Below are 26,473 nucleotides of genomic sequence, written 5' to 3' on the forward strand. Positions count from 1 at the left end.
GTTCAAAACTAAAACTGAATCTCAACTGATCATTCAACTAGTGACTGGGTCAAAATGTAGCTCTAGCTAGTGCAAACACAATTAAAATTTGGGTGCCACCACATCCTTCTGACAGTGGGATTTGGGTAGAAATTAGGAGGCTATGTTCTAAAACTGTAGAGCTACTCACTGAAATCTGCATTTTGAATCTATGAAAGGTATTCATTCTCACAGGAGCCACGAATCCTATGTAATCTTAAGACAACAGAAAACCATATAGCTGTGAAAAGAAATGCATGCAAGAGACCAAATGCACCATTTATGAAGAAGAAAACACTGGTAGACTCTCACTTGCCATTTATTGTCAGGAATTTCCATATGGAGATGGAGGTATATAGCCAAGACCAGATCCGAATGGCACATATGGTGTCCAACACTTGGCATGGTGAGGAGCTGCTCAAGGCATCTGTGCACAGAAGAATGTTTACCCAGGTTCACATTGGCCAAACCGCTTCCATACATCTGCCTTCCTCCCTGAAGCCCTCCCCCGGTATAGAAGAGGGTCTATTTGCTGTCCAGATCCCTGCCAACTCAAAGGCAGCTCCAGCTGGAGATCAAGTTGTCTGGATTATTAAGAAAGGAGTTGAGTTTGCCCAGGCCAAGCATTCAGTCATTTCCCCATCTAATCCTGGTGGGACATCCCAGAATGAAATCCTTCCCCACCATTCCACAAGGTGCTCTCTTCTCCATTAGACATGAACTGTTCGTTTCTGTGGGCAACCTCAGCAAGAATATCTGCCCGTGCCTGAGGTTTGCGGTGTGTGAAAAGTTGGAAGCATCTAAGGAGCTGGAATAGGTGGACTTTGTCCACTGTTTGGGTACATGTCCTTGGGGTGATATGATACTGTCCTCTGCCCTTGCATTACCATCATGGTTCATGGAGTGGCACATAGGGACTCAGAGAAGTTGTACTGTGGCCCCACTATTGACAGGGACTCAAACACACGTGGGGCCCAATGAGCTATTTACAAAGGGAGAGGGTTGGAACATGCAGCAAGAAAACAACCTGTGCATGCAAAGAAATATGGTGATATTGTTGAATACTAGTGTGGATGGGGGACAAGGGTGCCAAGTGCCATAAGTATAACTATGCCCACCTTAGAGATTCACTCTCCTTTTTCTTTGTCCTTTTTGAAGGAAGAAACAGGACTGTGGTAATATAGTATTGCCAGCTAGGGGAATATTAAATATTTACACACATATCTGAAAGATGCTCAGTGGGCTAGTCAAGTAATGATAGGAGTGCCCCTCCCCTCCGGCATAGTAATCTCCATGATGGCAGAACATTGGAACCCACTGGAGTGTGCCAGAGCTGGTATATTGCTGTCTTCTGCATTCAGAAGAACTTACAGTCCCCGGCTGCATCTGTATTTCTACTCAACAGGAAGGCCCAGTGGAACCTCCCACTCATCCCTCACCTCATATTCTCAACCAGTCCCTTCTAGTGCCCTGGAAGAACACACTCCATAATAGCTGGGAACAGGTATAGTCCAAGCATTTATGAGAGGACATGCTGTTGCCAATATAGATACCCGCACTGTGCAAGACACTGTGTGGACACCTGCAATGGCTGAATTATAGCACCGTGGATGCTAAGTGCTTTGAGTGTATGACATACCTGAAGTGCCTGGAGAATGACATGCAGAGCAGCAAGCAAAGGCAAGAGTTAGGATGCTGTCAGTGCAAAGTCAGGAGAGAATTGACTGCTGGTGCTCAGGGAAAGGACTGCGAGGGGGTCCCAGACACCATCACCATCTCATCCCAGCTCATCCTGTTGAATTGATTGTCACCCGTTATTCAGCCTTTAGCAATAGGGCAGCATTAGTCAGGATGATGTGCCCAAGGCTCAGGTGAACAGAATGTGGACAATGACACATCTGGGCAAGAAAGGGTGATAGAAGAAGACCTGGGGAGCGGGAGAGCAGTCTCCCCAGAACCCCCCTGAGTAGCATCCCACCCCAGGGTGTCAGGATCCCAGGCACTGGCCGTGGGCTTCTGTGGGTGCAAGCCCCACTTGGGCAAAGCTGATCCATCCCTGATGGATGACTTTGCCCTTGCCGGTTGTCATGAACCCCAGGGGTGTCACAACACTCTTTGCTGGCATCCTGACCCCCCTGGGGGAGCTCAGAAGCGGGTGCTCTGATAGTGCAGCCTTCGGATCTCGGAGACACCATCGTCCCGGCAGTACAAATCCCTGCCAGGACTTTCTGCCAGTCACCGACCCCCTGCGCCCCCGCCCCCACCGCCAGCACTGCTGCTGCTGCTGCTGGAGCTGCCCGAGCTGGAGCTGCTGCAACGGTCCTCGTAGATGGAGATCTCAATCTGAAGGTGGGGGTCAAGGGCAACAGAGGAGGAACTGGGGCACCCCCCACAGGCACTCAACCCAATAAGCTTGCTCATCCATGTGGCTGGTTGTTAGACCTATCGTGGGTGGTAGTACTGTTGGTCGTTATCGTAGCAATTTAATGTGTGGCTCATCTTTTCACTGTGGCTGAAGCCAAATGACAAAATATGAAAAGCTGTTCACTCCAACAGCAAAGGTCTCCAGTAAACAATGCAACAGGACGAGGATTACAGAACTAGAAAACAATGTAAACGTTCCTAAGGCTTGACATGCCATAATAAAGAAAGGGGGTTACGTAGAGGATGTTTCAAGAATAAAGGGAAGTGATCCATGCAACAAACAGTGCAATCGATAAAGGCACTATAGAAGCAACACCCCGTGTAGTTCTATTATACTACCATTCCCTGCATAAAAATGCCTTCTTGGACATCTCAAGCCTTTGACATTTTGGCATGTGCTACCCCAACATGATAGTGATAGCCCACTTTTCAGTCAGCTGCTTGCTTCTTGGCCTACCCCTCTAACACACTCTCTCACACACACAGCAGCAGCATTGAATGAACAGGAGAGAGGGAGTTAAAAATCACAATAAATACCTACAGTGTCTTACAGTCACTCTCATTCAAAGCAGCCAGATGCCGCCCCCACCCCTTCTCATTTCCCCACAGCTTTCTCAACTTATCTCGCTCTGCTGGTGTGTTCCTCAGTGGGCATGCGCCACCTTGCTCAGTAGTTCAGAGGAGTGAGAAGGGGGTCAATTGCCATTTTCCCAATATTGTTATGTCCTTGCAAGATGCAGCATGACATTAATTTGCACTCCTGCTGGGTTGGGAACTGATTTCACAGGTAAGGGATGCACCATATGAAAATGCACATCATCCATTGTCTCTGCCATCAGTTATCTTTTTGTTCCAATAATATGAAAGAAAGTGAAAGACACTTGCATTTTTATTTCAATTTCCCCAACCATAATAGTTCCTTTTAACTACCTCTTTTTAAAGTCAAACTAGCACAAAAAATACAACGGGCTCTAGGCAGCCTGCGTTCTCTATTCAATAATCTCCTCAAGCCTGCTAGGGTAGGAGGGAGTACTGAAAGGGAGCACAGGGCACGCCCAGTCCCTTTAAACAGTCCCTCCCAGTCTGCCCAGGTGAAGGGGAGTATTTAAACAGAGCAAGAACCCCACGCATATTACAAGTGATCATGACAGCTGGGCAACTGTCATGAATAGCTGTAATGTGTGCCTGGGGGCTACTCCCTTTAAATGCCCCCTCTCATGCTTCACCAATGTGTAGAATGTTCCACAGGCAGGCAGGCAGGCCTTGTTCTGGAGGCTTTGGAAAGTTCAGAACATCGTCAGAAGTATGAGCACTCAATTATATTGTACAGATTATCCAAATGTATTAAGATGCAAGTCTACACTGACATAGGAGTAAATTCTGCTGAATTCAGTATGTACTTGATGTATACACATGCATTGAGATTTTCTGTACATTTTAACCTTTCAATAATCCCTGAAGTTTTGCATTGTTGAAGGCTGACCTGCAGCTCCTTGGTGTACTCAGGGAACTATCTATCATGATTCTACAAAGGGCAGGAGTGGGCTTTGGAACAGAAATCTCCACTAGGTTGAAGGTAGGGTTGAGGGTGTGGTGGAATAGATCCAACACATATGCGAGAGCTAGAAATAGGGGGTAAGGTTCATCCTTGGGGAATTGAGAAGGATACAACCCGCATGCCTCTTTCCACTGGGTCTGTCAACAACAACCCCCGGGGAGCATAGATTTTCTCATTCTGCTCCTGGATGTACTTGGAGATCTTCTTTAGAACCTGGGGAGAGAATCAGAGAACCATTCAACAAAAGTGGTGCTCAGTTAGTGATGAATAAGATACTGAAAATGGAGAAGAGGATACCTTTAAATGGTCATCTATTTCCAAATGGAAAATGAGATCCATGAAGGCTAAATCCTCCACCAACAGATGCTCATATTGGCTGAGGTACCCCATCCCCATCTCTGACCCATGGTCATCTCTCTGATTCTCCAGGGCAGCTCATCTTCCTGTCTATCTGCTTTGGCACTGAGCATGTTTCTCCTAATCTTCACTTTAGGGCAATTTCAAAAGTATGCCTCATTCTGTTCTGTACTATTTGCACACATCTGTATATTACTGCAGTGCATTTTAAAGTTGCTTAGACTTACACTGTGCAATCTCATCTTCTCCATTTGCACAGAGGCTGCCAACTCTGCTTTCTTTCTCTGAGACTTTGGGACATACACTTTCCGCCCAGGAGCAGCCTTCCACTGTCATCCCAGTTTTGGGATGTGTGTGGAATCTTTAGAAGTTTTACCTAAAAAGTCCCTATTTTCAACCTGTGAATCAACAAATAGACAGTGTACTAGAAGTTAAAGGGATTTTGTTATCTTGGGAAAAAGAAATTGAGGGCTAGCTTTAGCCATTGGGGGGAGGGAGTGGGGAGAAGTGGTCTGTAGCTTAAATGCTGGAAGTTAAGTAATTTTGGTATCCTAAGACTTGTAGCTTTAGAGAAAAAGATATGGAAAGTTTGGGAATAGCCTCTTCTTTTTTTGTTCCTGTGCATCTATACGGGGAGGGGGAAGAAAACTGTTTCACCAAATATAGGAAATTAGGCAGTTCCACTGTCCTACTTCAACTAAACAAATGCAGCTCAGAAGCCAGTCCTGTGGATTCACTGTAGATTGATCAAATCCATACTATCCAGTATGCAAGTGGTGCAGTTGTTAGAGTGTTGGTCTCAGATTGGGGAGACCAGAGTTTAAATAATATATGTGATCTTGGGCCAGCCTAAATTGTGAAGAAAGGGGGGGGGGATATTTCCTTTCATACATGCAAGTCAAATTTACTCCAATTGTCTCAGTGAAGTTCATAACATATTTCCTCCCACAGAGTTATCTTTCTTTGACTAAGATTCAGACTATTATGAGTGGAATACATATATATAACCACATGATCGTTGATGGGATATGTTTTTAAAATATAAACATGAAATGCAAATAATTATATATTTAAATAATATAATACAGATTACTAAGTGTGTGCCTGGAGCAGGTACAGCCTTCCCCCTGGAAATGAAAAAGTTTACACTCCTGAAAAGAGGTCCAGAGGAGAGCAACAAAGATGGCGAGGGTTTTGGAGACCAAGACGTATGTGGAAAGGTTGAGGGAGCTGGGACTGTTTATCCTGGAGAGAAGACAACAAAGAGGTGGCATGATAGCCAATGCCATCTTCAAGTATTTAAAAGGCAGCCATATAGAGGATGGAGCAGAGTTGTTCTCGCTTACCCCAGAGGTATGGACCAAAACCAATGGGATGAAATTAATTCAAAAGAATTTTAGATCCAGACACAGAGTGGTTCCTCAGTGGAACAGGCTTCCTCAGGAGGTGGTGGGTTCTTTGGAAGTTTTTAAGCAGCGGCTAGATTATGTGAACTAAGATTGTCAGTGGGTGGGCAGGAGAGATTGTGTCAGTGCTTGGCTCTTGCAACCTTTCTTGCATGCCCAGGGAAATGCCAATTGCCACTTCAGAGTCGGGGGGATGAGGGGGGTTGGGGGGAGCATCATCTGGGCATGGAATTGGGGTCACTGTAGGTGGGCAGGTTGGACTAGATGACCCCAGAGGTCACTTCCAACTCTATGATTCAAGAGGAAGGAAAATTTGCCTACCCAACCAGCATTTTAAAATCTGCTGTGACAGCTGCATTTATTTCAACCTATGACATGTTCTTCCATCCCTTGGGTGAAATCACTGTGTTTTGTTTAGTCCCAATCTTCACCTCTCTCAAGGTTCACAAATGATTAATCTTGACATAAGAAGAGGGCAGCTGAAAATGAGTAACTGTCATCTAGAAGACCAGTTTAATCCATGTTTCATCAGGTACAGATACACAGTTGTATATGGGGTGATTTGCTATATATCAGCTGAATAACTGCCAGCCTTCTTACTCATCCATTCTGGCTCAGAGAGCTGCCAAGCTGTCAGCCCACAGCCCACAGCTCTTCATACTGATCAAATTGTCTCTTTGGCCTACATGTACTCTTTATTTCTGATCCCTGGAGGGGCAGTAACTTCCATACGCATCATGTTGGCAAACATAGATTGGACACCATAAATACCCTTGGCAGTGAGCTGCAAAAAATCATGAATCTTTGGACAAGGGTCTCTCTGTGATACTTATTTCTGCTCCAGAAGTGGCTACCTTTAAGAATCCCATAAGTGGACCTCTTAGAAGTAAAAAAAAAAAAAAAAGGCTTTGTGCCCAGGATATGTCCCCTAGCAAGGGACAGTTTCTGATCTGGTGATATATGTTTTTGTGTCATCTACAGATGGCTTTTGAGATACAGTTCTGTTTAAATATCAGGAAGTCCCCCCCCCCTTCTCTATCCATCCTGAAATCTGGACACAAGATCAGTGCCAGAATTACTGGGGCACTCTAAGAGAGTTTTTAGGATAAGAATGTTTAAATGTTTTATACTAATTTTGCTTATATGTTTTTATTGATATGAGCTGCCTTGAGCCTATTTTAGGGCAGGGTGACCAATAGATCTAATACATAATAAATAAGAATAATATTAATATTTGTGGTTGAATTGAAGACGGGGAACCAGGAACAGTGAATGGGAAACAGAGAACCAACTTCAGCCTCCTAGGAGAGCAGACTAACAAAATCAAACTGAGTGGAATTCTCAGGTTACCTTACCACCTGTTTGATGACAAGACAGATCTGTTGCCAGCTTATTGATTGCAATGCTGCAATCAAAGGGAGTCATTTTGCAGTTTCTGAAAGTTACAGAGACATTAATTCTTCACAAGGAAAGAATCCTAACCAGAGGAGAGTATGGCTATTGAGAATTTGCTTGCTTCTGGCCAAAGATTATCATGTCACACATGGCAGCCTATTCGGTTGGAGACAAGATTACCTCATGGAGTCCCGTTGAAACCGAGATGCTTAATTATGTGTTCCATTTGCACTACCATATCTAGGTAGCTTCCTAGAGGAAGCAGTTTGTTCCAGAGACAGCACTCATACATGCTATCTGAAGCATTCCTTCTCCCCATAATAGAAAGTCACTGATCCCTTTAAGAGGGGTGTGCTTTAGAGCCAAACAAGCCCCTGGAGATCTGTGGTCAGCTCCTGTCCTGAGAGATATAGTTTAACTCAGAAATCCTCAACCTTTTTGTGCCTGCAGACACCTTTAGAAGTTCAATATAGCATGGCTGCCACAAGAGGTGTAGCCAACCATCAAATGGCTGCCACAGCTTACCTTCAGTCACACAGTGAAGATCGTTGAGCTGTGGTGGTAGTTGCTGTCAAAGCCAAATTTTAAAGTCTGCACAGCCAATCAGAATCCTTGGGGGGGGAGGGCAAAATTTGCACCTGAACCTGTCATTTTCTAAGAACACTTAGTAGGCACCAGAAAAGGTGTTGTCAAGGCCCATGGCACCCACATATACCGTTTTGGGGACTCCAATTTAGTTGGCAAAAACAGCTGGGGACAATATGCACTGAAGCCCCTGCACTGGGGAAGGATTTTCCCCCACTAGATATACAAAATAAAGGAGCTTTTGTTCTTTCCTAGACTTAAGCAGCGGTGGGGGGGGGGAGTCACTATGTGGAGAAAAAGTTAAATGCCTCTTCCCCTGCCCTGCAGTCCTGATGTGTCCTGATCAAACCAGCAATCTTCCCACCATGGCTTTTTTGCAACTTAACACATCTAAGGATCTGATCGTAATGTGGGTATTATATAGGTCCCCCTCCTTGGGACTTATAGAAGCTCAGGGACCACTTCTTGTAAATAGTTCTGATGCTGGTCCTGCTATTGGTTCATTAGTTTTATAAGCTACACACTGGGCTCATCAATGTGAGACGACGATATTACTGGTGGTTCTCCGTGACCCATTATGCCTCCAAACCTTCTCATAGCGGGTCTCCATGCAGAGGAAGATGAAGTAGGCTGTGGCACAGGCCAAACATCCCTCCAGGTAGGAACTGCCCCCAATTTTCTCAGCCTCTGCATAGAAGTTGTTGAGGGTCTTCACTGTTTCTTCAAAAAGTTGCCGTTCAATCTTTAAGAGAGGAAGAAGAGAAGACACCATGAGGGCATGTGGAGGAAGATTTTTAATGACCCTCTCCCCTAATGCAAAAAATGTCCGTAGCATTGGAGAAAAAAATATTGAGAGCAGAAGGTGCTATGCAAGGGTGGTCTGTCTGTTTTGTATTTTGCATGTGGTGACAAAAGCTAGCCAGCTGGAATGCATCCCAGAAGCCAGAATGGTTATCCCAGGTTTCCAGAACAGCTAGAATATTAGTAGATCACCAATACTGTGATCTCACTTCTATCTTATGGTTCTGGTATAAAGTCAGATCCTTTGCCAGTCAAAGTGTGAGCTATGCAAGCCCATGAGATAACTGACTGTACCCGGCTGTCCAGCTCAGGGGGAAATTTGGTCTGGAACTGACACATGGTCCCATCACTGTAGTCCCGCTGCACAAAGACTTTGGTGGCCAATGAGGCACTCCGCCGTAGTTCTTGCAGATTATGGACCTGGAAAAAAACAGAGGTTGTTGGTTTCAATATTGGGGAGGACCCTGTAGGAGCTCATGGCTCATTCTGCCTCCTGGAGCTTGCTGGCCAAACAGCTGATATGTGTCTATTCTCATGAGTAGGCAGGTGATTTACTCTGTCCTCCTGTTCAATTTTTCACTGAGACAGGACTGCTGATCTTTAGCAGTGACAACAGTTTCATCAACCCACAAAATGTCCAGGATAATTATCTTATTTTCATGTCTTTTTCTTAAGAGAAAGGCAAGCTTAGATGCCCAAGGAAGACAACCTAGTAAATATCAGGGGAAGCACTACCACCAGGAAGAGTAAAGCCATCACCCAATTTTGAAAATCTTAATCTGCTTAATTGATTAATTTATTTAAATGAATAGGATTAATTTACTAAGTGTCTTAAAGTGGGTGAGAATTTTACTCTTTATAGATGCTGTCCCCTGTGACAACACTCTCATTGTGCTTTTTAGCTACCCTTTAGACTTTGCAGATAAAAGGCTCTCATGAAGCTGGGAGAATATCTGAAAGGCAATTAAATCTGTATGTGAATACAAACAATAGTCCTGAAGCAGAAAAAATGCCCATATAGTTATTAGTGGGACTGCCAAGGATATATAAAAAAGATCATAAAACTATCGCTATGGGAGGTCCCCCAGAAAGCAATTTTCCTCAAACTATTTTCTACTCAGGTGTCAGCTGAATTGGAAAAATGACTAAGCTGAAAACACAAACTCGTTGCATAGATGGTGTTGATGTTCTTTCCTTGTTCACAGCTCACAGTTCCTTATTTGAGAATCCAACCACAAAAGATTGATATGATGATACTTCTAAAAGCCCAGGTGGCATTTTTCCATCTGCACCAGGTGAGGCTACTAGCACTCTACCTGCCCCGAGACTGCTTGGCTACTGTGATCCATGTGAAGATCTAGATTGGACTTCTGTAACACGCTCTACACTGGCCCACCCTTGTCCTTGACCCGAAAACTCCAGTTAGTACAGAACGCAGCTGCCAGGGTCCTCACAAAAACACCTTGGAGGACTCATATCCAGAGAGTGAAATATGAAGAATCTGGAGGTAGCTGTACCTAAAAACAAGGTCTGGTCCATTCAGATCATGTCCCTACAGACTTTGGAGACTATTCTCCAGAGGGGGGAATATAGATTCTGAGGCCAAGAATGTATGATTTGGAGCAGACCATAGCTTATTTTGAGGTGCAGAGTTTTGTTAGATATTATTGATATTTGCAGTTGGATCTGCAAATAAGTAACTAGGAAATGGGAACTAAATTCAGCATCATAACACCCCACATTGTCAATTCATTTTTTATTCCATGTGAAGGCCTAAATAATAGATAAGCCAAGGAGAGAATCGGCAAACAAGGACAACAACCTGAGGCTGATACATAGAACAACCCCTTGCAGTGTACCCAATGGTGTACCCAATTAATCTGATGAAGTAAGCTCTGACTCATAAAAGCTTCTGTTGGAATAAATTTTGTTAGTCTTTAAAGTTCTACTGGATTTCTTAGAGTCTGAGCTTTCTTACTTAAGGTAGTGCCAAGAACTCCAGTTCCAGAGCAGAATGTACTACCGATGTTGCAGGTGCCTGTCATTGAATTTTAGGAAGCAAAGGTCTTTATCCTTTCCGAGACTTAGTCATAATGAACATTTTATCAATAGCTTTATCTTCTCTCAGTGTGTGAATACATTAGCATATCTTCAATCCACACATTGTAGCCAAATTCAGCCTGGCAATTCTAAAGCGAGTTCTTCCTTGCCTTTCTCTTTCCGAGGTACAGTGTTTGTTTGCACGTTTTATGTAACAGAAACTCAGTTTAATTAGCAATGTGCTTCAGTGGCTCAAGAATTATTTTAGAAGAAGAAGAGGAGGAGGAGGAGGAGGAGGAGGAGGAGGAGGAGGAGGAGGAGGAGGAGGTTCTTAGGTTCTTATATGCCACTTTACCTGAAAGAGTCTCCAAGCAGCTTACAATCACCGTCCCTTTCCTCTCCCCACAACAGACACCTGTGAAGTGGGTGAGGCTGAGAGAGCCCTGATATCACTGCTCGGTCAGAACAGCTTTATTAGTGTTGTGGCGAGCCCAAGGTCACCCAGCCGGCTGCACATGGGGGAGTGCAGAATCAAACCCGGCTCGCCGGATTAGAAGTCGGCGCTCCTAACCGCTACATCAAGCTGGCTCTCTCTACACCTCTTGGTTCTGAGAGGTTTGAGTTTATGTCCCATTATTGCAACAGGCTCCACATAACATGTTAATTTAACACGTAAATTACGCATTAAATTGCATATCTGACACACTTGAGTATGTTCAGCATCTTGGTCTTTGCCTTAATAATTTTGTGTATTTTAACATAACAGTTTCATAGCCACATTAACCTGGACCGCTGAGAGGTCCAGAACTGTCCAATATACCTAATAATTATACCGAAATACCTTCCTTTATTCTTTCCCAAGTGTCCTGCATGCATTTTAACTAATGTCTAGATCTTAACGTCATTACAGCATCCACAGTGTTTTACTTAAGCAATGATATATGCAACTGGTCCTATGGGTGTATATATTCTGGATTTGCACCACATTATGCCAGTATAATCCACTGTGCAGTAGCCAGTCTCACCCAACTCCTTTGGAAGCAGACTGCCTCTGCACCAGAAGTTTCCTAAATTAGTATAACTAGCCACTGATTGTCAGATACAACTGGATAGCAGGGCAGGACTTCCTTACATGCGAAATCTCTAATCCATCCATCTACCTCTGCTTGCAAAAGTCAGTTCGCCAAGCTACTGAAAAATCCTCCAACTTGGATTGGGGCACGACCATCCCCAAAGGTTTAACATACAATTGAAGGATGGTGATGGTGAGTCAATAGCAGGGGGGAAATATTTATTTATTTATTTATTTACTCACTCACTCACTCACTCACTCACTCACTCACTTATATTTATAGACCATCACTCCTGTCACAGCAGGTTCTTGGTGGTTTACATAAAAAGCATAAAAACAGCATAAACGCCCCAGTACAACCAATCGATGGCAGCAACAATCCGCAGTCTATTTCCCCATGCAAACCCTCAGCCTTCTGAGCAGTAGTCGCCGTTGTGCTGATATATAACCACAGGCGATGTTTTGCCTGGAGGAGCTGCAGATACAAGAGATATAAAGGGGTACAAAGGGGAGGGACCTTACTAGCCCAGCCTCAACCAAACGCAGTCGGAAGACCTCTGTCTTACAGGCCCTGTGGAATACAGAGAGCTCTGTTGGGGCCCTCAGCTCTTCCAGGAGCTCATTCCACCAGGTCAGGGCCTGGACCAAAAAAGCCCTGGCCCTGGTCAAGGCTAGGTGCATTTCCCAGGGCCCGGAATAACCAGCAGATTCATATCCACAGAGCGAAGAACCCTGGGAGGAACTTAAGGAGATATGCAGTCCCTCAGATAGGCAGGACCCAGACTGCATACAGCCTTTATCTTTATAGTCCAGTTGACGCTGCTTGCAAACAGTGGAAGTTCGGAGTTGAATCTGCCCAGAGTAAGAGCCTTATGATTATCTATAAACAGGCAGCTCATCTTGTATCTCAATCTACTTTTTTCCTCATAATGATTAAGTATCCTGGACTTCAAACCAGTTACTTCCATTGCTCCTCAAACAGCAGCCTTCCTATGGGAGGGGAAGATCATGCTTCCATCCATCTCCTTACAAGATGCCAGGCCAGTTCTGGCCCACCAGCTTTGTTTATCTGGATCTTCAGAACATCCAGGTGAAAAAGCATCCTAGATCTGCTGATTTATAGCTGGAACTCCCAACATTTCTATTTTTATTAGTTTTACAGAAGTACCCCTGTTAACCTGTTGCAGCAAAATTAGTCCAGTAGCCCATTAAAGACTAGATAATGACAAGGTGCTACTGTGCTTCTAATTCTTACATTTGGGTTCAAGGTTTATTGAACTGGAGCATAAACAGAGAATTTAAATGGACCCTTGAAAGGCTAAACCATAGCCACAAGGACTAGGCTTTTGCATATGTGCTTTGGCAAATAAAACTGAAGTTCAGGTATCTGGTAGTCAGGGATTAATTTAAGCAACCTTCTCCCAAAAGTCAGCTGCCTGTCCAAACTCAAGACCTGCTTTCCACTGTGAGGAGCCAGTATTTTAGATGTGCCTGTTGGTGGGGGATTCAAGATCCACAGCCTGTCAAATGCTTGCTCCCTCATGGCACAGGGACATCCCGCTGGAGCTTTAGCAGGCTGCCTCTCTCCACCCCCCATTCAGAAGCTGCTGTTCTTCCCCCAGTAACAACCCTTTGGTTACTTCTGCTCTGGCTCAGCCTGACAGTGCCTGTTGCAGGACTGCATCTTGCAATGACACCGGTCTGAGAGCAGGGGGGGGGGGAACCAGATGGGGGGGGGGGAATCCCCAGAGCAGCTGCTGAAATAGCGCAGGTTGTGACTGTGGCCTTTAGAAGCAGGGCTGGAGTGTGAGGTGCGGGGGCTGGCTTGGGGAAGTCTCCGCATTTAAAATTTAGCCTGCAGGGGGAAAAGGCTTCTGAGCTCTTCAACCTGCGTCTGCTGGCTGCTTTGAGCTAGCTCCCCTCGGAGCAATGAATGGTTTGGTGAGGCTGCCAATGAATGGAAAGCACACCAAAGCCACAGGTATCCCTCTTCTCCCACTCATCTCTCATCACCAGAACCAGACCCAAAGGACAACCTGGCCAGGTGCCAGAGATGCTGCGATCCTGGCCCTGCGAGCTCTTATATCTGCTCTCCGGCTGTCCGGGGCAGCGGCCCGCGTGCTCCACACGTCCTATCCAGACCTGCTGCTGACTGCTGGGAGACTCCCTGACCCACAGCTGAGGGCTTTCCCTGTCCACAGCACCCTGCCTTGCTTTCTCCTTCCGAGCTGTGGAACAGGGGCAATGCAGAATTGAGGAGGAAACCGTGGGCGGGGGACTGCTTGAGATTTCGGAAGGAGCGATGGCGTCTCTAGCCAAACAGGTTTCCTCCGCGCCAGCTCCCTTGAACCGCGGCGGACGCCACTAAGTCGCGGGCGCGAGTGACTCGTTCGGCCTGCAATACTGCTGTGCGGCGGCGGCTAAATGGGGGGGGGGGGGGAGAGAGAGAGCTGCTGCTCTTGTGTCTTCTTGCAGCATCAGGCAGTTCCTACCAAGGCAGGCAAACCTGGCCGCCTCCTGGCCGCAGATTTTGCCCGGCGGCTGTCATGACTCAACAGAGCCGGAGCCGCCGGTGCCAGCGTGTGCCACTTCCCTCCCAGCGCTGCTCACCTCGGTTGCCATGTTGTGCCGGGGAGGCGGCTCCACGCTGCGCCCCGCGGGGACCGGGGCAGGGGCTGCAAGAAGGGGACGATTTCCCCCGGCGCCGGCCGGAGAGCGCTGTCCCTGGTGCTGTAGGTGGAGGAAGTGCTCCAATCCCTGCACGGTCCCCGGTGAGATCGGGAAGTCGCCCGCGCTAGGGCGGCGCCCGCGGCGTGGAAGCGGGGTGAGGAACGGGCGCAGAGCTGGGCGCTGTCCTTGGTACCGAGCCGGAGCAGGGGGCGACCTCCCCAGTCCCCACCTAGGGCTGCCTGCCTTGCTGACGCGCTGAGAGACCCATTTCCCTCGCCTCGGCTCGCTCAGCCCCAGCCTCAATGCTCAGGCTTGCTCAGCGACTGGCAGGCACGAGGGGAGGGGGCGGGCTGCCTCCGTGGGAGCCGCATCCCCCCCGGGCGTCCCCACGCTGGAGCGCCGGGCTCCGTCTCCAGCACCGACTCGGGGGAGGGACGCCGAGGGGCGGAGCCGTATTAAGCCAGGAAAAGAGCAAGTCGGCCAGCGCTCATTTCCTGCTTGTCCTCGGGGAGTCAGCATGGGGCGACTGGGAGCCCTTCTCCGTGATCCTCTGCCAGTGACAAGTGATAGAATGGGCAGGGGGGACCAGCTCATCGTGCCGCTGTGCAGCCAGCGTGCGGGGACAGCGGGATTATTGTCCAGCCATCCCTTGTGGGGGTGTTCCTGCCCAGATGGAACTTCACACTCAAGGTCAGGGGTTACAACAGAATTTGAGTCCAACACCATAAGACCAACAAAGATGTATTCAGTCGTGAGCTTTTGTGTGCATGGGCACTTCCTCAGACAATGGAACAGGGACAATAAGAGTACAGATATCACAAGGAAGTAAATTAGTAGCAAATTAGTAAATGGTATCACAACATCCAAAATATGCAGTATGATAATTCCTTGCTAGGAAAGCAAATCAATCATTTGGGTTCAGGTCAGATGTTGTCTGTTGTTACCAAACAATGCATTTGAACCCCAGAATAATCTTCATATTAGTCCAGAGAATAAAGCCCCCACTCTGAATACGATTCTGCTCATCAGTTTTCGGTGGCTCAGAAATAGATCCTTCCCCCAGTTCATATCTGGGTAATGTTCAACATCCTTTTGCAACAGCAAACATAGTTTGCTACATAACCTCCAAACAGATGTTTAGCTGGCCTGTTCAGATCAAAAGTGGTAATGCAGTCCCTGCTGCTTAGACCTTGCTACTTCCTTAAGCTTGCCTGCTTGTCCTTCCTTGAGATTTCTCAGCTCACTGCTCATTGAGCTCTGCTGCTGAGCTCCTTCTCCCCCATTTTGCCTCTCCTGTATTCTCCCACTGGGCCTCTGGGCCATACAATGAGTGCCAAGGTAATCCAGATGCTGCACTGATTCCAGCAAATTTGCATATATTTGTTTATGTTACACAATTCATCCTGGGAAGGCAAAAAGATGAGTGGGAGGATGGCACTTTCTAGACCAGTACAAATACTTCTGAGTGGCCTCTCATCCCCTTGCAGCTTTGGAAATGTCACCAGACATAATCTCTGTATGTTGCTCTCAGCTTCCTATAGTTGTGAGATATGAGCTGAGAATTTAGAATGTTCCTGAATGTTTTGAGTTATCCCAGCAACACAGCAAAGTGTTTAGGAATCTCAGGTACAGGCAAGAAATTGTCTAAACCCATTACATGTGTAGCTGTCTGTGTGCGGTCTGGTGTGGTGTGGTGTGAGGGAGGGGGGTGCAAAGAAGAAAGGAAAAATGCTGAGGTCTAAAAATAATGGCATACTGATTACTCCAAGAAATCCCCAGCACATATCCATACTGAAGAAGGCCTCTTTGCCCTTTCCCATCTCCTCTCACTCAACGCTGTCCTGATTCCTGATAGGCACACTATGCAAAAGCACATTTCCCCAAAGGGTCTCATAACTCAGGAAAATGTGAAGAATGATGCGGATCACTGAGAAGTCTGTCACTCCTAGTTGGGCTCCTTATTTCCCCATCAGCAGAGAGTCAGGACTCAGGCCCAATGGTAATTCAGTTGTCAACTGACATGTACAGAATGGCTGCATTAAGTGGGTAGAGCCAAGCCCCAAAAGCTGGCAATAGGAGCCTACACATTTGCATAACAATTTTAACGTCCTTTCTCAAAACTAAAAATATGGAAATGAAACTCAGGCTACACACTGGAGAGCACTGCACAAAAATGTCCTTAGTACCATGAGAAGCTGAAACATTCCCTCTTATCTGCTGATGATGATGTTAGCCATTCAGTCATGTCCAGCTCTTGCCAATCCTATGGCTCAGCTGTCTCCATGTCTTTTGATCCTGCACTGTTTCCTTTAGTTGTCTGATGCTGTGGCCAGTGTCCATTTTGATCATGTCTAGCCATAATGTTCTTTGTTGGCCTAGTTTCATTTACCACTGACCAATCCTAGCATAATATCTTTTGCCAATTAGTTGGATCGTATGATAGGGCCAAAGTAAGGGAGCTGGAGTGTTGTGATTTTGCCTTCCAGTGATAAAAAGGTAAAGGTATCCCCTGTGCAAGCACCGAGTCATGTCTGACCCTTGGGGTGATGCCCTCCAGCGTTTTCATGGCAGACTCAATACGGGGTGGTTTGCCAGTGCCTTCCCCAGTCATTACCGTTTACCCCCCAGCAAGCTGGGTACTCATTTTACCGACCTCGGAAGGATGGAAGGCTGAGTCAACCTTGAGCCGGCTGCTGGGATCGAACTCCCAGCCTCATGGGCAAAGCTTTCAGACGGCTGCCTTACCACTCTGCGCCAGAAGATCAGGCTTTACTCATTCCAGTATTTGTTGCTTTCGCTGTCCATGGAATACGCAGAGGCCTTCTCCAGTACAAAGTTCAAATGAATCAATTCTCCTCTTGTCCAGTTTTTTAATCGTCCAACTTTCACAGCCATAAGTAGTTATTGGAAATATGACAGATTGGACTGATCTACACTTGGAAGTATGACTTACGTCCTTGCTTTTCCGTGCTCAATTCAAGCTTATCATTGCTGAGTGACTCAGAGCAATTTGACATTTTATTTTCATGTTGCAATCACCACTCTTATCAAATTGTGATCCAAGAAAGATGAATTCTTGAATGCGTCCAATCTCTTCACCATACTCTACTTAGTGTGAGCAGAAAAGTTGCCAAGAGATTGAAAATAAGCTGGTTCTGCAAATGCCACAGATGTGGCAGTAGAATGGACTGTACTACCTAAATTCCAAGTGGAGCACACAACTTCTGAATGTTCTTCCACTGGGAGCAAGCTCTACTATGCAGACAGAAAACTAACATCACAAAAAGAAGGGATTGGATGAGCCCTCTGAATAGTGTGCTGATTTTCTATTAGTGCAAAGTTTTAGTGAGGACAAATTTTAATAATGTGAGACCTGCTGATGGAACAGCCCTCATTCTTCTTTATGTGCATATGAGGTCTATACAGTTTGCAATTATCATAGTCCTTATGCAGGTCAAAGGAAGAGGCAGAATAGTTGAAAAGTTAATGGACTGGCATGTTTTGGATTTTATTATTATTATTATTATTATTATTATTATTATTATTATTATTATTATTATTATTATTAGATTTATTTCCCACCACTCCCTACAAGCTCGTGGCGGGTAACAATAGCACAAAGACTCATGTTTGAGAACAGCAAATTTAGGAACAGCCCTAAGTAAAAACAGAGTCTTGTAACCAAAAGTCAATAAATAAAGATAATGCCTGGACAGGTCATGAACATCAGTGCTTAGTCCAGAAAAATTTGGAACAATATGTTGGAAGAGGTCTATTATTAATAAGCATGGGTTCAACAGTTATTTTGATGTCCAGCACTTGGAGACCCCAAATCACCTTTTTGTTTTATGGGATTGTGTCCCATGAGCAATTGCAGCATGTATGTAGGAGGGAAGAAACTGGACATTCCATTCCCCCCCTCCATTTTCTATAAGTCAGAGGCTTAATTACAAAGTTATGTTTTTCTGTATACCTAAGGGACAAGAATGCAGAGACCCTCTACCTTGTCTATGAATGGCCTGCTTTTGCTGTTGTCCTGAGTGGTACTGCCACCTTAGTGTTAGAAGTGCTGACCAACAGAAGGCCTGCATGAAATCATAGGACTGGGGGACAGTTCAGAAAATCCATCCCAACTTTCCCCAATGTCTACAGTGAGCTCTCTCTTAAGAAGAGTCCATAGTGGTTGGGATTTGGATGAGTTATAAGTAAAATTACATCAGCATTTGGCAGGGCTGAAGATACTGTAGAGTCAACAATCCATCGCACTGATTACAATGACCAATCCATTCCTCTTCCCATTCTGCTTGGACTGGAACACCATTATTGTGGGCACTGAGTTTCTGGGAAGTACTGTGAAATGGTGAGGCACTATAGACCAAGGTCAACTGGGCCCAGAGAGGATGGAGTTCAGGGTTTAACAGAATTGTACAATCCTTGGGAGGCACATTTCAGTGATATGAATGGGGCAGATTCTGCTTGGCCCGGACTTGATCTTTTAGTAGTCAGAGTTCTGGACTTCAAGACTCTACACCATTTCTCACCCTGCAGAATCAAGTAATAAAATATTTGTATATATTTATGCAAATATATGTTTATACACTTAACCTGAATAATTTATAAAAGTCACAGTATCCTACTCATTAAAGTACTGGGCACACTCAGTCCTGAGTACATGCTGGATAGTTTGCCAATGGTTGTCCTCGCTTCTTCTGGTCCCTTTTGGTAGTGGTCCATGCAGGGGAGCAGTATGGTCTTGTGATAGGTGCTTCTATTTTAGCATCATGCCGAAGTATACTATTAGAGCAGGGAACTTCCAGTGGTAAGCTTCTTAAGCCAGAGACAGGCTATGTTAATCTGTGAAGTTCCACACAGCACATATCATTGACACGGATGGACAGACAATGAATTCTATCACCTTATCCCTTACAAAATCAAAGTAATAGGTCTCTACTCCAAGGAGTTTACAATCTAAACTGCCTCTCCTCACAGTATGTATGTAAACATGTATAGCTAACACAGAGACCAGACAAGGAAGCCCAAACAATTCAGCTTAGTAGAGTATCTGGGACAAACTGTACCCTTTCCCATGACTGCTGTCATTTCCCCACAGATTTTGCTGACATCTAAAAACAAGTTTCCCTGCAGGGCCTAAGCTGCCCTTGGGAAGGAAGCCTGCCTCACAAATCACTCGCAGCACTCACTGGAGGGGGGAATCTGCCAACATCAGTGCTTTATGGCAAGCAATTATGCCTGCTGCCTAATGGGTTCAAGCCAGCTCTTTCAGGGAGTGATTGCAGCTTCCAGACACAGTGTGCCTTTCAGTGGAAGGAGCCTGACAGACACTTCCCCAGCACTCACTGTCAAAGGGGCACTAAGCAAGGTCTATGAATGGACCAGTGAAACAGGAAAGAGGGTACCGAACAGCAAAGGACTACTTCACATACTTGGCTGATTTATTTGTTTACCTGTTTCAATTTCATCCTACATCTTTCATCATAAGAAAGCTTTTGCAATGACTTCCAGATCTGTAATAAAAACACTACCAATCTTACTGTAAAAACCCCAAGAATATCATAAAATAAATGAGCTTATAGTAAAAACAAACAGCATTCATAAAATCAGAGTAGCATCAATACATTTCCTTAAAAGCTGACATTAAAACCATTCCCTTAAAAGTCAGCAGCAACCAGCAGACTTTTCCAAAAATGCATTTCAGCAGAGATGGGAAGGCAGAGAGAAAAAACACAATCAAAAGCCTGGGAGGAAAAAGGTTTCCCTTGACATCAAAAACAGGGCATATTCGGTGCCAGGTGAGCAGCTACAGGGGAGGGCGTGCCATCAGAAGAGTCCTGCTGAATCAGACCTCCAGTCCACCTAGTTCAGAAAACTGACTCACACAATGGCTAACCAGTTGCCCTGAACTACACAGAACTATCATAGAACTACACAGGGGCATTATAATTCTGTCTAGACTAGAGGTCTAGAGAGCAGCCATGTTACACCAGTTTGGTGTAGAGCCAGTTTGGTGTAGTGGTTAGGAGTGCGGACTTCTAATCTGGCATGCCGGGTTCGATTCTGTGCTCCCCCACATGCAACCAGCTGGGTGACCTTGGGCTCACCACAGCACTGATAAAACTGTTCTGACTGAGAAGTAATATCAGGGCTCTCTCAGCCTCACCCACCCCACAGGGTGTCTGTTGTGGGGAGAGGAATGGGAAGGCGACTTGTAAGCCACTTTGAGCCGCCTTCGGGTAGGGAAAAGCGGCATATAAGAACCAACTCTTCTTCTTCTTCTTCTTTTTAAAATGGGTGCCAGAGAGGAACCAGGATATTACAACCCTAGTTTAGCATCTTTCCTGGGCAAATTAGGAGAAGCTATAATCAAAGATACAATTATTAGGCACAGAGAGGCCAAGAAGAGAAGCCAAAAAAAAATCAGAGGTACAGAGGAACAAAAATATTGCATTTATATTTGTAAATTTGTAAATATGTGCTTGTTCAGAATGCAAGTTGGAAGAGAAGGTATATGGAATTCCTGCTCTTTATCAGATTTGGCACAGAGATATCTGTGAAGCCAGTAAGCCATCTTCACCAATTAATCAGACTGAAAATTTTAATTTGCAATTGAAGCTTTAGTTGATTGATCTGCCAAGTATGCTGAAAACAGCCTGCCACCCTTTATGTCCCCATAGCTACTACTAGCCCCATGGGCATGAGTATATCCTGATTTCTAAGTGTGCTGCAGTGACTACAACAAAGTGAATTAAGAAATATTGAGAGGGTGTAGAGATCTATAGTCACAGCTAACCAGGTCTCCCTTTCTTATGGGTTAGGGGAGCAGAGCAGCACAAAGAATCTAAATTTCAGTTGATCCTGCATTGAGCAGAGGGTTGGGCTAGATGTCCTGTATGGCCCCTTCCAACTCTAAGATTCTATCCACTGTAATTGCCAGAATAACCGAAGAAATTTGCTCATACCCGACAATGGGATCTATATGGTTCGAAACGCATTCTGAAATGCATTATTGTTCAGCTTAAATTAATGGCTAATAGTCCCCATTTGCATCTTCTACTCTTTACAAAGTCTAGATAGGAAGTTAGGCCAGCCAGATAATATCTATTTCAATTATAATGTTGCATGTGTTGCCAGGAAAGTCCAGTATAAAAACTGTATAAAAGGAGACAGTGCAGCCTTCTCAATGTGACTAAGCAGATGCACGTGGCATTTTGCAGGCAATCAGAATGGAGAGAAACAGGTAATAGATGGAATTAAAAAGAAGCAGGGTGCCTTGTAATCCACTACCAGCATTTCAAAAGGCCAAGCCTTGTTCAGAATCTGAAAATAAACCAGCTGCAAGACATTCTAATACTATACATAATATGGGGTTAGGGCTGCTGCTGTTTTTAAACCGGGCCAGTCAATGTCATCCGTTCTATTGGGTGGGTGGGGAATCTGCTTGCACACCAGGGGATCCCAGCTCTTAAGGTTCAGCTGGGATGTGCTTAGCTTTCTGGAGAACATCGCACTGGGACAGGGCTGGCACATGAATGAAGTATGTGCAATAGCTGCGATCATCCATGAGACAAACCTCAGATCTATTTCCCCTGCCACAATCCACTTCAAGCAGCTGCTCAACAGCTTTGCAGCTGTACAGTAACTGTTTCAGTTTCATTCCCTTCTGCCTTGCATTCCCTTCTGCTGCATTTGCACCTGCATGGCAGGTGAAATCGGTTTACCGCTAGGTTTGTTGTTGGTAATAAATTGATTATTATTATTTATTTTATTTTTATAGCCCACCTTTCCCAGTTGGCTCACAGCCGATAAGGATAGGCACTTAACTTAACTAGGAGGTTACTTGCGGAGCATGTCTCTGCCGCGTCTGCCTTCTTCTGCGTCTGCGTCTCAGATCCCAAGGATAGGCATGTACAAACAATAAGGTTACATTAATAACAGTTGATAGCAATTAAGATTTCAAAATTGAATTGTTAATTAAACTGTATTAAATTGTGTTATAAATTTATTAAAAGGTAAAGGTATCCCCTGTGCAAGTACCAGGTCATGTCTGACCCTTGGGGTGATGCCCTCTAGCGTTTTCTTGGCAGACTCAATACGGGGTGGTTTGCCAGTGCCTTCCCCAGTCATTACCGTTTACCCCCCCCCCCCCAGCAAGCTGGGTACTCATTTTACTGACTTCGGAAGGATGGAAGGCTGAGTCAACCTTGAGCTGGCGGCTGGGATTGAACTCCCAGCCTCATGGGCAGAGCTTTCAGACTGCATGTCTGCTGCCTTATCACTCTGCACCACAAGAGGCTCTATACATTTATTAGGCCACCTCTATTAAAGTCTTGTAAAGAGGGGAACTTTGTTTCTGTTGGATGGTTAGTTTGAAGATGGTGTATTATTTGTTTCTGTTGTTGTTGTTGTTTGGGGGGGGGGGTTCACAAGGGAGGCCAGTGATGTCTCGGTGTTGATTTCCTGGCCTGGTGGAACAGCTCTGTCTTGCGGGCCCTCCAGAAATGTTGGACCCAGAGGGCCCTGATCTCATCAGAGAGAGCGTTCCACCAGGTTGGGGGCAGAACTGAAAAAGCCCTGCCTCTGGTTGAGGCCAGTCCTATCTCTTTTGGACCAGGGATCCTGAGCAAGTGTTGGTAACTGGATCTTGGTGCTCTTTGGGGGGGGGTGTAGTGGAAGAGGCGGTCCTGTAGGTATAAGGGTCCAAGACCATTAAGGGCTTTGAAGGTCAGCACCAAAACTTTGGACCTGATCCAGTCTCCAATCTGGAGCCAGTACAGCTGGCAGAGCACTGGTGTGATGTGAGCTCTCCACTGAGTGCTACTGGAGTTTCCAGATCAGCCTCAAGGGCAGCCCTGCATAGAACAAATTACAGAAATGTAATCTGGAGGAGACCATTGCTTGGATCATGGTGGCCAGGTTAGATGTCAATAAATGCGGTGCAAACTGTCACACCTGGCAAAGGTAGACCTTGGTGATTTGGGCTTCTACTCCTTTCCATGTCCTTTGAATGCTGACCCTTCCTAACATCGTCTGGAAGTCCTCTCTCCTGCTTGGCAAAAGGGATGTGCTGTGTTTCTATGGCAACACTTCTGCCTTGGGGTGTATGAATAAAAGATTTACACACACTCACAATGGCCTGCAGCTATTTCCCAGGAGAAGGAGCCAAGGGGCTCAACAGCCTTCCCAGCCCATCCTGAGTTCCTTTTCCAGAGGAAAATTTCCCCCCAACAAAATCCCCGTGTTCTGGATATCCACTTCTCAGGTGCTTGTTTGTTTGTGTACAGCAGTGATGACATCTCTGGAAACAATTTCAGTGAGCTTATCATTTGTACCCGCAGGGTTGTGTGTACAGAAAAGCCATAAGCCTGCCTTCAAGCCCCCTTCATGCTGCTGAGGACCCCAAAAGCAATGCTCTCTCTAGTAGGGCCACACTAGTAACATTCAAAAGTGGATGCCACAAACCTTGTGTCTGGGGAGAATCCCTCAGCTGTGGTCCCTAAAACACAATCCCATACACTTTGTACTTCTAGAGCAGGATTTCTCAACCTGGGTTTTGTGAAACCCTGGGGTTTCTTGATGGCCCTGGAAGGGTTTTCCAAATGGGTGGGAATGAATTTCAATATATTTTTAAAAACATTTATCAGGTGATATGATTGCATATGGTCATGTCGCAACCCCTCCCCAATGGCCAATGCTCAACCTGGAGAGGGGGGCATATAAACAGCTATGCTTCCAAGACCTATTCTGGACAATTGCACCATTTCTGGAGTTTCTTGAAGCCTAAAGGATGTTTCAGGGGTTGCTCAACAGTAAAAACATTGAGAAAGGCTGTTCTAGAGCCTGGGATCTAGAGTCCCCACTGGGAATCCCTCCCCATGTTCTAGAGCAGTGGTCCCCAACCTTTTTATCACCGGGGACCGGTCAACGCTTGACAGTTTTAGTGATGCCCGGGGGGGTAGTCTTTTGCCGAGGAATGTCGCCGCCTGAGCCCCTGCTGCACTTGCTGTCCCCGCTGGCACCCCTGACTTCCCACTGCCCACTGGGGCGCACTGCCAGCAGCAGTTGTGCAGTGCTACGCTGAGGGGGAGCCCCAGCCATGGCGGCTGCTGGAGAGCACCAAAGGTGAGCCGGCAGCAGAGTGGCATGGCAGCCTCCGAGAGAGCAGCCGGGGAGGAGGAGCCGCTGGCTGGTACCGACTGATCCATGGACCGGTCCCTGTCCGCAGACCAGAGGTTGGGGACCAGTGTTCTAGAACCTTCATACAAGTTGGGCATCTGGAGCTGGAGATTCAGTTCCCAGTGTGGAACTTTCAGCACATGACTAGAAGACAGAACCCATGGCAGACATGGGGGGACACTGGCAACCTGTTATGGAGTTAGAACCTCAGCCCCAGGCAGCTGAGACATGAGGTGAGACTAAATATAAATATCCTGAACGACTATGAATGAAGGGAGTAATGTGATTCGTGATGAGATTGTCTATTAAGTTACGAAGATTCAGGTTTCAAAACAGAAACGGCATCATTGTGACTGATTATAACGCAAGAAGGCAGCCTCTACCTCCTTTTAGAGACATCAGCTGAGGAAATAATGGTTGGAGACAGTTTTTAAGACAGCTGGAAGCAGTTCCAGAGAAGCATTGCTTCCCATAATGAATACTTTTTTGTTGTTCTACTGCTGCCTCTGATCAAACATGTTTTTGAATTGCTTCAAACACCTATTTGATCACAGGCAATTGCAAGACAAACAATATAAAAACTGTTACAATTGCTTACCAAAGGCAAAATTGGTATGTCTAGAAAATCCAAGCAATTAATTTTTTCCTTAAATTACCTTCACCCTCCCAAAACAATCTGTTACTAAGTTCTCAAGCCTATCTAAACATTAATTGCAACAGTCCTATCGTCAGTGTTTTAGGTTCAGGTTGTAAAACTGTATGTTTGCTCTTTTTCACTACCTTTCCATCATTTTAGTTATACATTCCTTAATATTTAATGACTTTCCACTTTTGAGTTACTAATAGCAGGGTATAGCTGCCCCTCTGAGGGCCATGGGCTCCCAGTGAGATCTTAAATACATTCCTTATACATGATCATTATAGAAATGTGGGTGGCGGTGTGTCAACTTCTTGTCCTCTTAACATGATATTCTAGCAGGCAATAGGGCTAACTTTGTGAATAAAGTTACTAGACTCAGACAACCAAAGATAATTTTGCTTTGGAATGTGCATTCAAAAGTTGGCCAACTGTGTCCAATCCAACAATGGATGGTATCCTACCATAGGCTGGAAGAGGACCCTTCAGCCTAAAGAGATTTCCTACTTAAGTGGCTCTTCCATTGGAAACCCTGCCTGATCAAAGCTTCTCCATGTTGTCAACCCCCAGCCCTAGCCTCAAGGGAATGGAGTTGGTCCCTGAAAGCCAAGAGATCCTTGCAGAGAGCGTACACCCACCATTTCTGCCTGATTTCTGCAAAACACTGGATACCTCCCACTCCCCAGCTGGCTACCTTCATAAATGATTTATGCATTTAAAGTTGTCTTACCTCTTGTGGTGCAGGGTGGTAAGGCAGCCAACATGCTGCCTGAAGCTCTGACCATGAGGCTGGGAATTTGATCCCAGCAGCCGGCTCAAGGTTGACTCAGCCTTCCATCCTTCCGAGGTCGGTAAAATAAGTACCCAGTTTGCTGGGGGATAAAACGGTAATGACTGGGGAAGGCACTGGCAAACCACCCTGTATTGAGTGTGCCAAGAAAACGCTAGAGGGCATCACCCCAAGGGTCAGACATGACTCGGTGCTTGCACAGAGGATACCTTTACCTTTAGAGTGAAATAGGGTATTCATTTCCCCAACGGCTCTCGCAATGTCATACTGTATGCTTCTTGACAGCGAGATATGTTTTTGCATACTTATTTTGTCCACTAGGTTATCACTTTTGCCTGGGTTAAGAAGCTATTTGCAATGAATCATATGGGAGGGAAGATCCGTGTGAAGGAAAACCTTGTGAGCTGTAGGAAGCTATGTCAGCTGGGACACCTTTGATGGAGGTTTGCCCATTATTATATGGAGGATGATTAACTAAAAAGCCTGATTAGCTTCCCCTGTCCTCTCTATGCTTCACCTTCATTTTGAA

General features: G+C 45.7%; 1 protein-coding gene across 2 annotated transcripts in view; it reads right to left on the reverse strand.

Moving 5' to 3' along the window:
- Window positions 1–319: 319 nt before the first annotated feature.
- The window catches only part of GOLGA7B (golgin A7 family member B), a 49,518-nt gene continuing 23,364 nt past the window's right edge, over window positions 320–26,473 (reverse strand). Inside the window, exons 1-5 of one of the 2 annotated variants that reach the window (XM_077349424.1) lie at window positions 14,267–14,874; window positions 8,839–8,964; window positions 8,333–8,485; window positions 4,112–4,213; window positions 320–2,361 (exon numbers count right to left, since the gene is read on the reverse strand). In XM_077349424.1, coding sequence (XP_077205539.1) covers window positions 2,254–2,361; window positions 4,112–4,213; window positions 8,333–8,485; window positions 8,839–8,964; window positions 14,267–14,278 — 501 coding nt within the window. In that variant the 5' untranslated portion in view covers window positions 14,279–14,874 and the 3' untranslated portion in view covers window positions 320–2,253. Of the gene's footprint in view, window positions 2,362–4,111; window positions 4,214–8,332; window positions 8,486–8,838; window positions 8,965–14,266; window positions 14,875–26,473 lie in introns of those variants that run through there. The other variant, XM_077349423.1, reaches the window with a different exon arrangement.

The sequence above is a fragment of the Paroedura picta genome, chromosome 8 (genome assembly GCF_049243985.1).
Source record: "Paroedura picta isolate Pp20150507F chromosome 8, Ppicta_v3.0, whole genome shotgun sequence".
In the NCBI taxonomy this organism is placed as follows: domain Eukaryota; kingdom Metazoa; phylum Chordata; class Lepidosauria; order Squamata; family Gekkonidae; genus Paroedura; species Paroedura picta.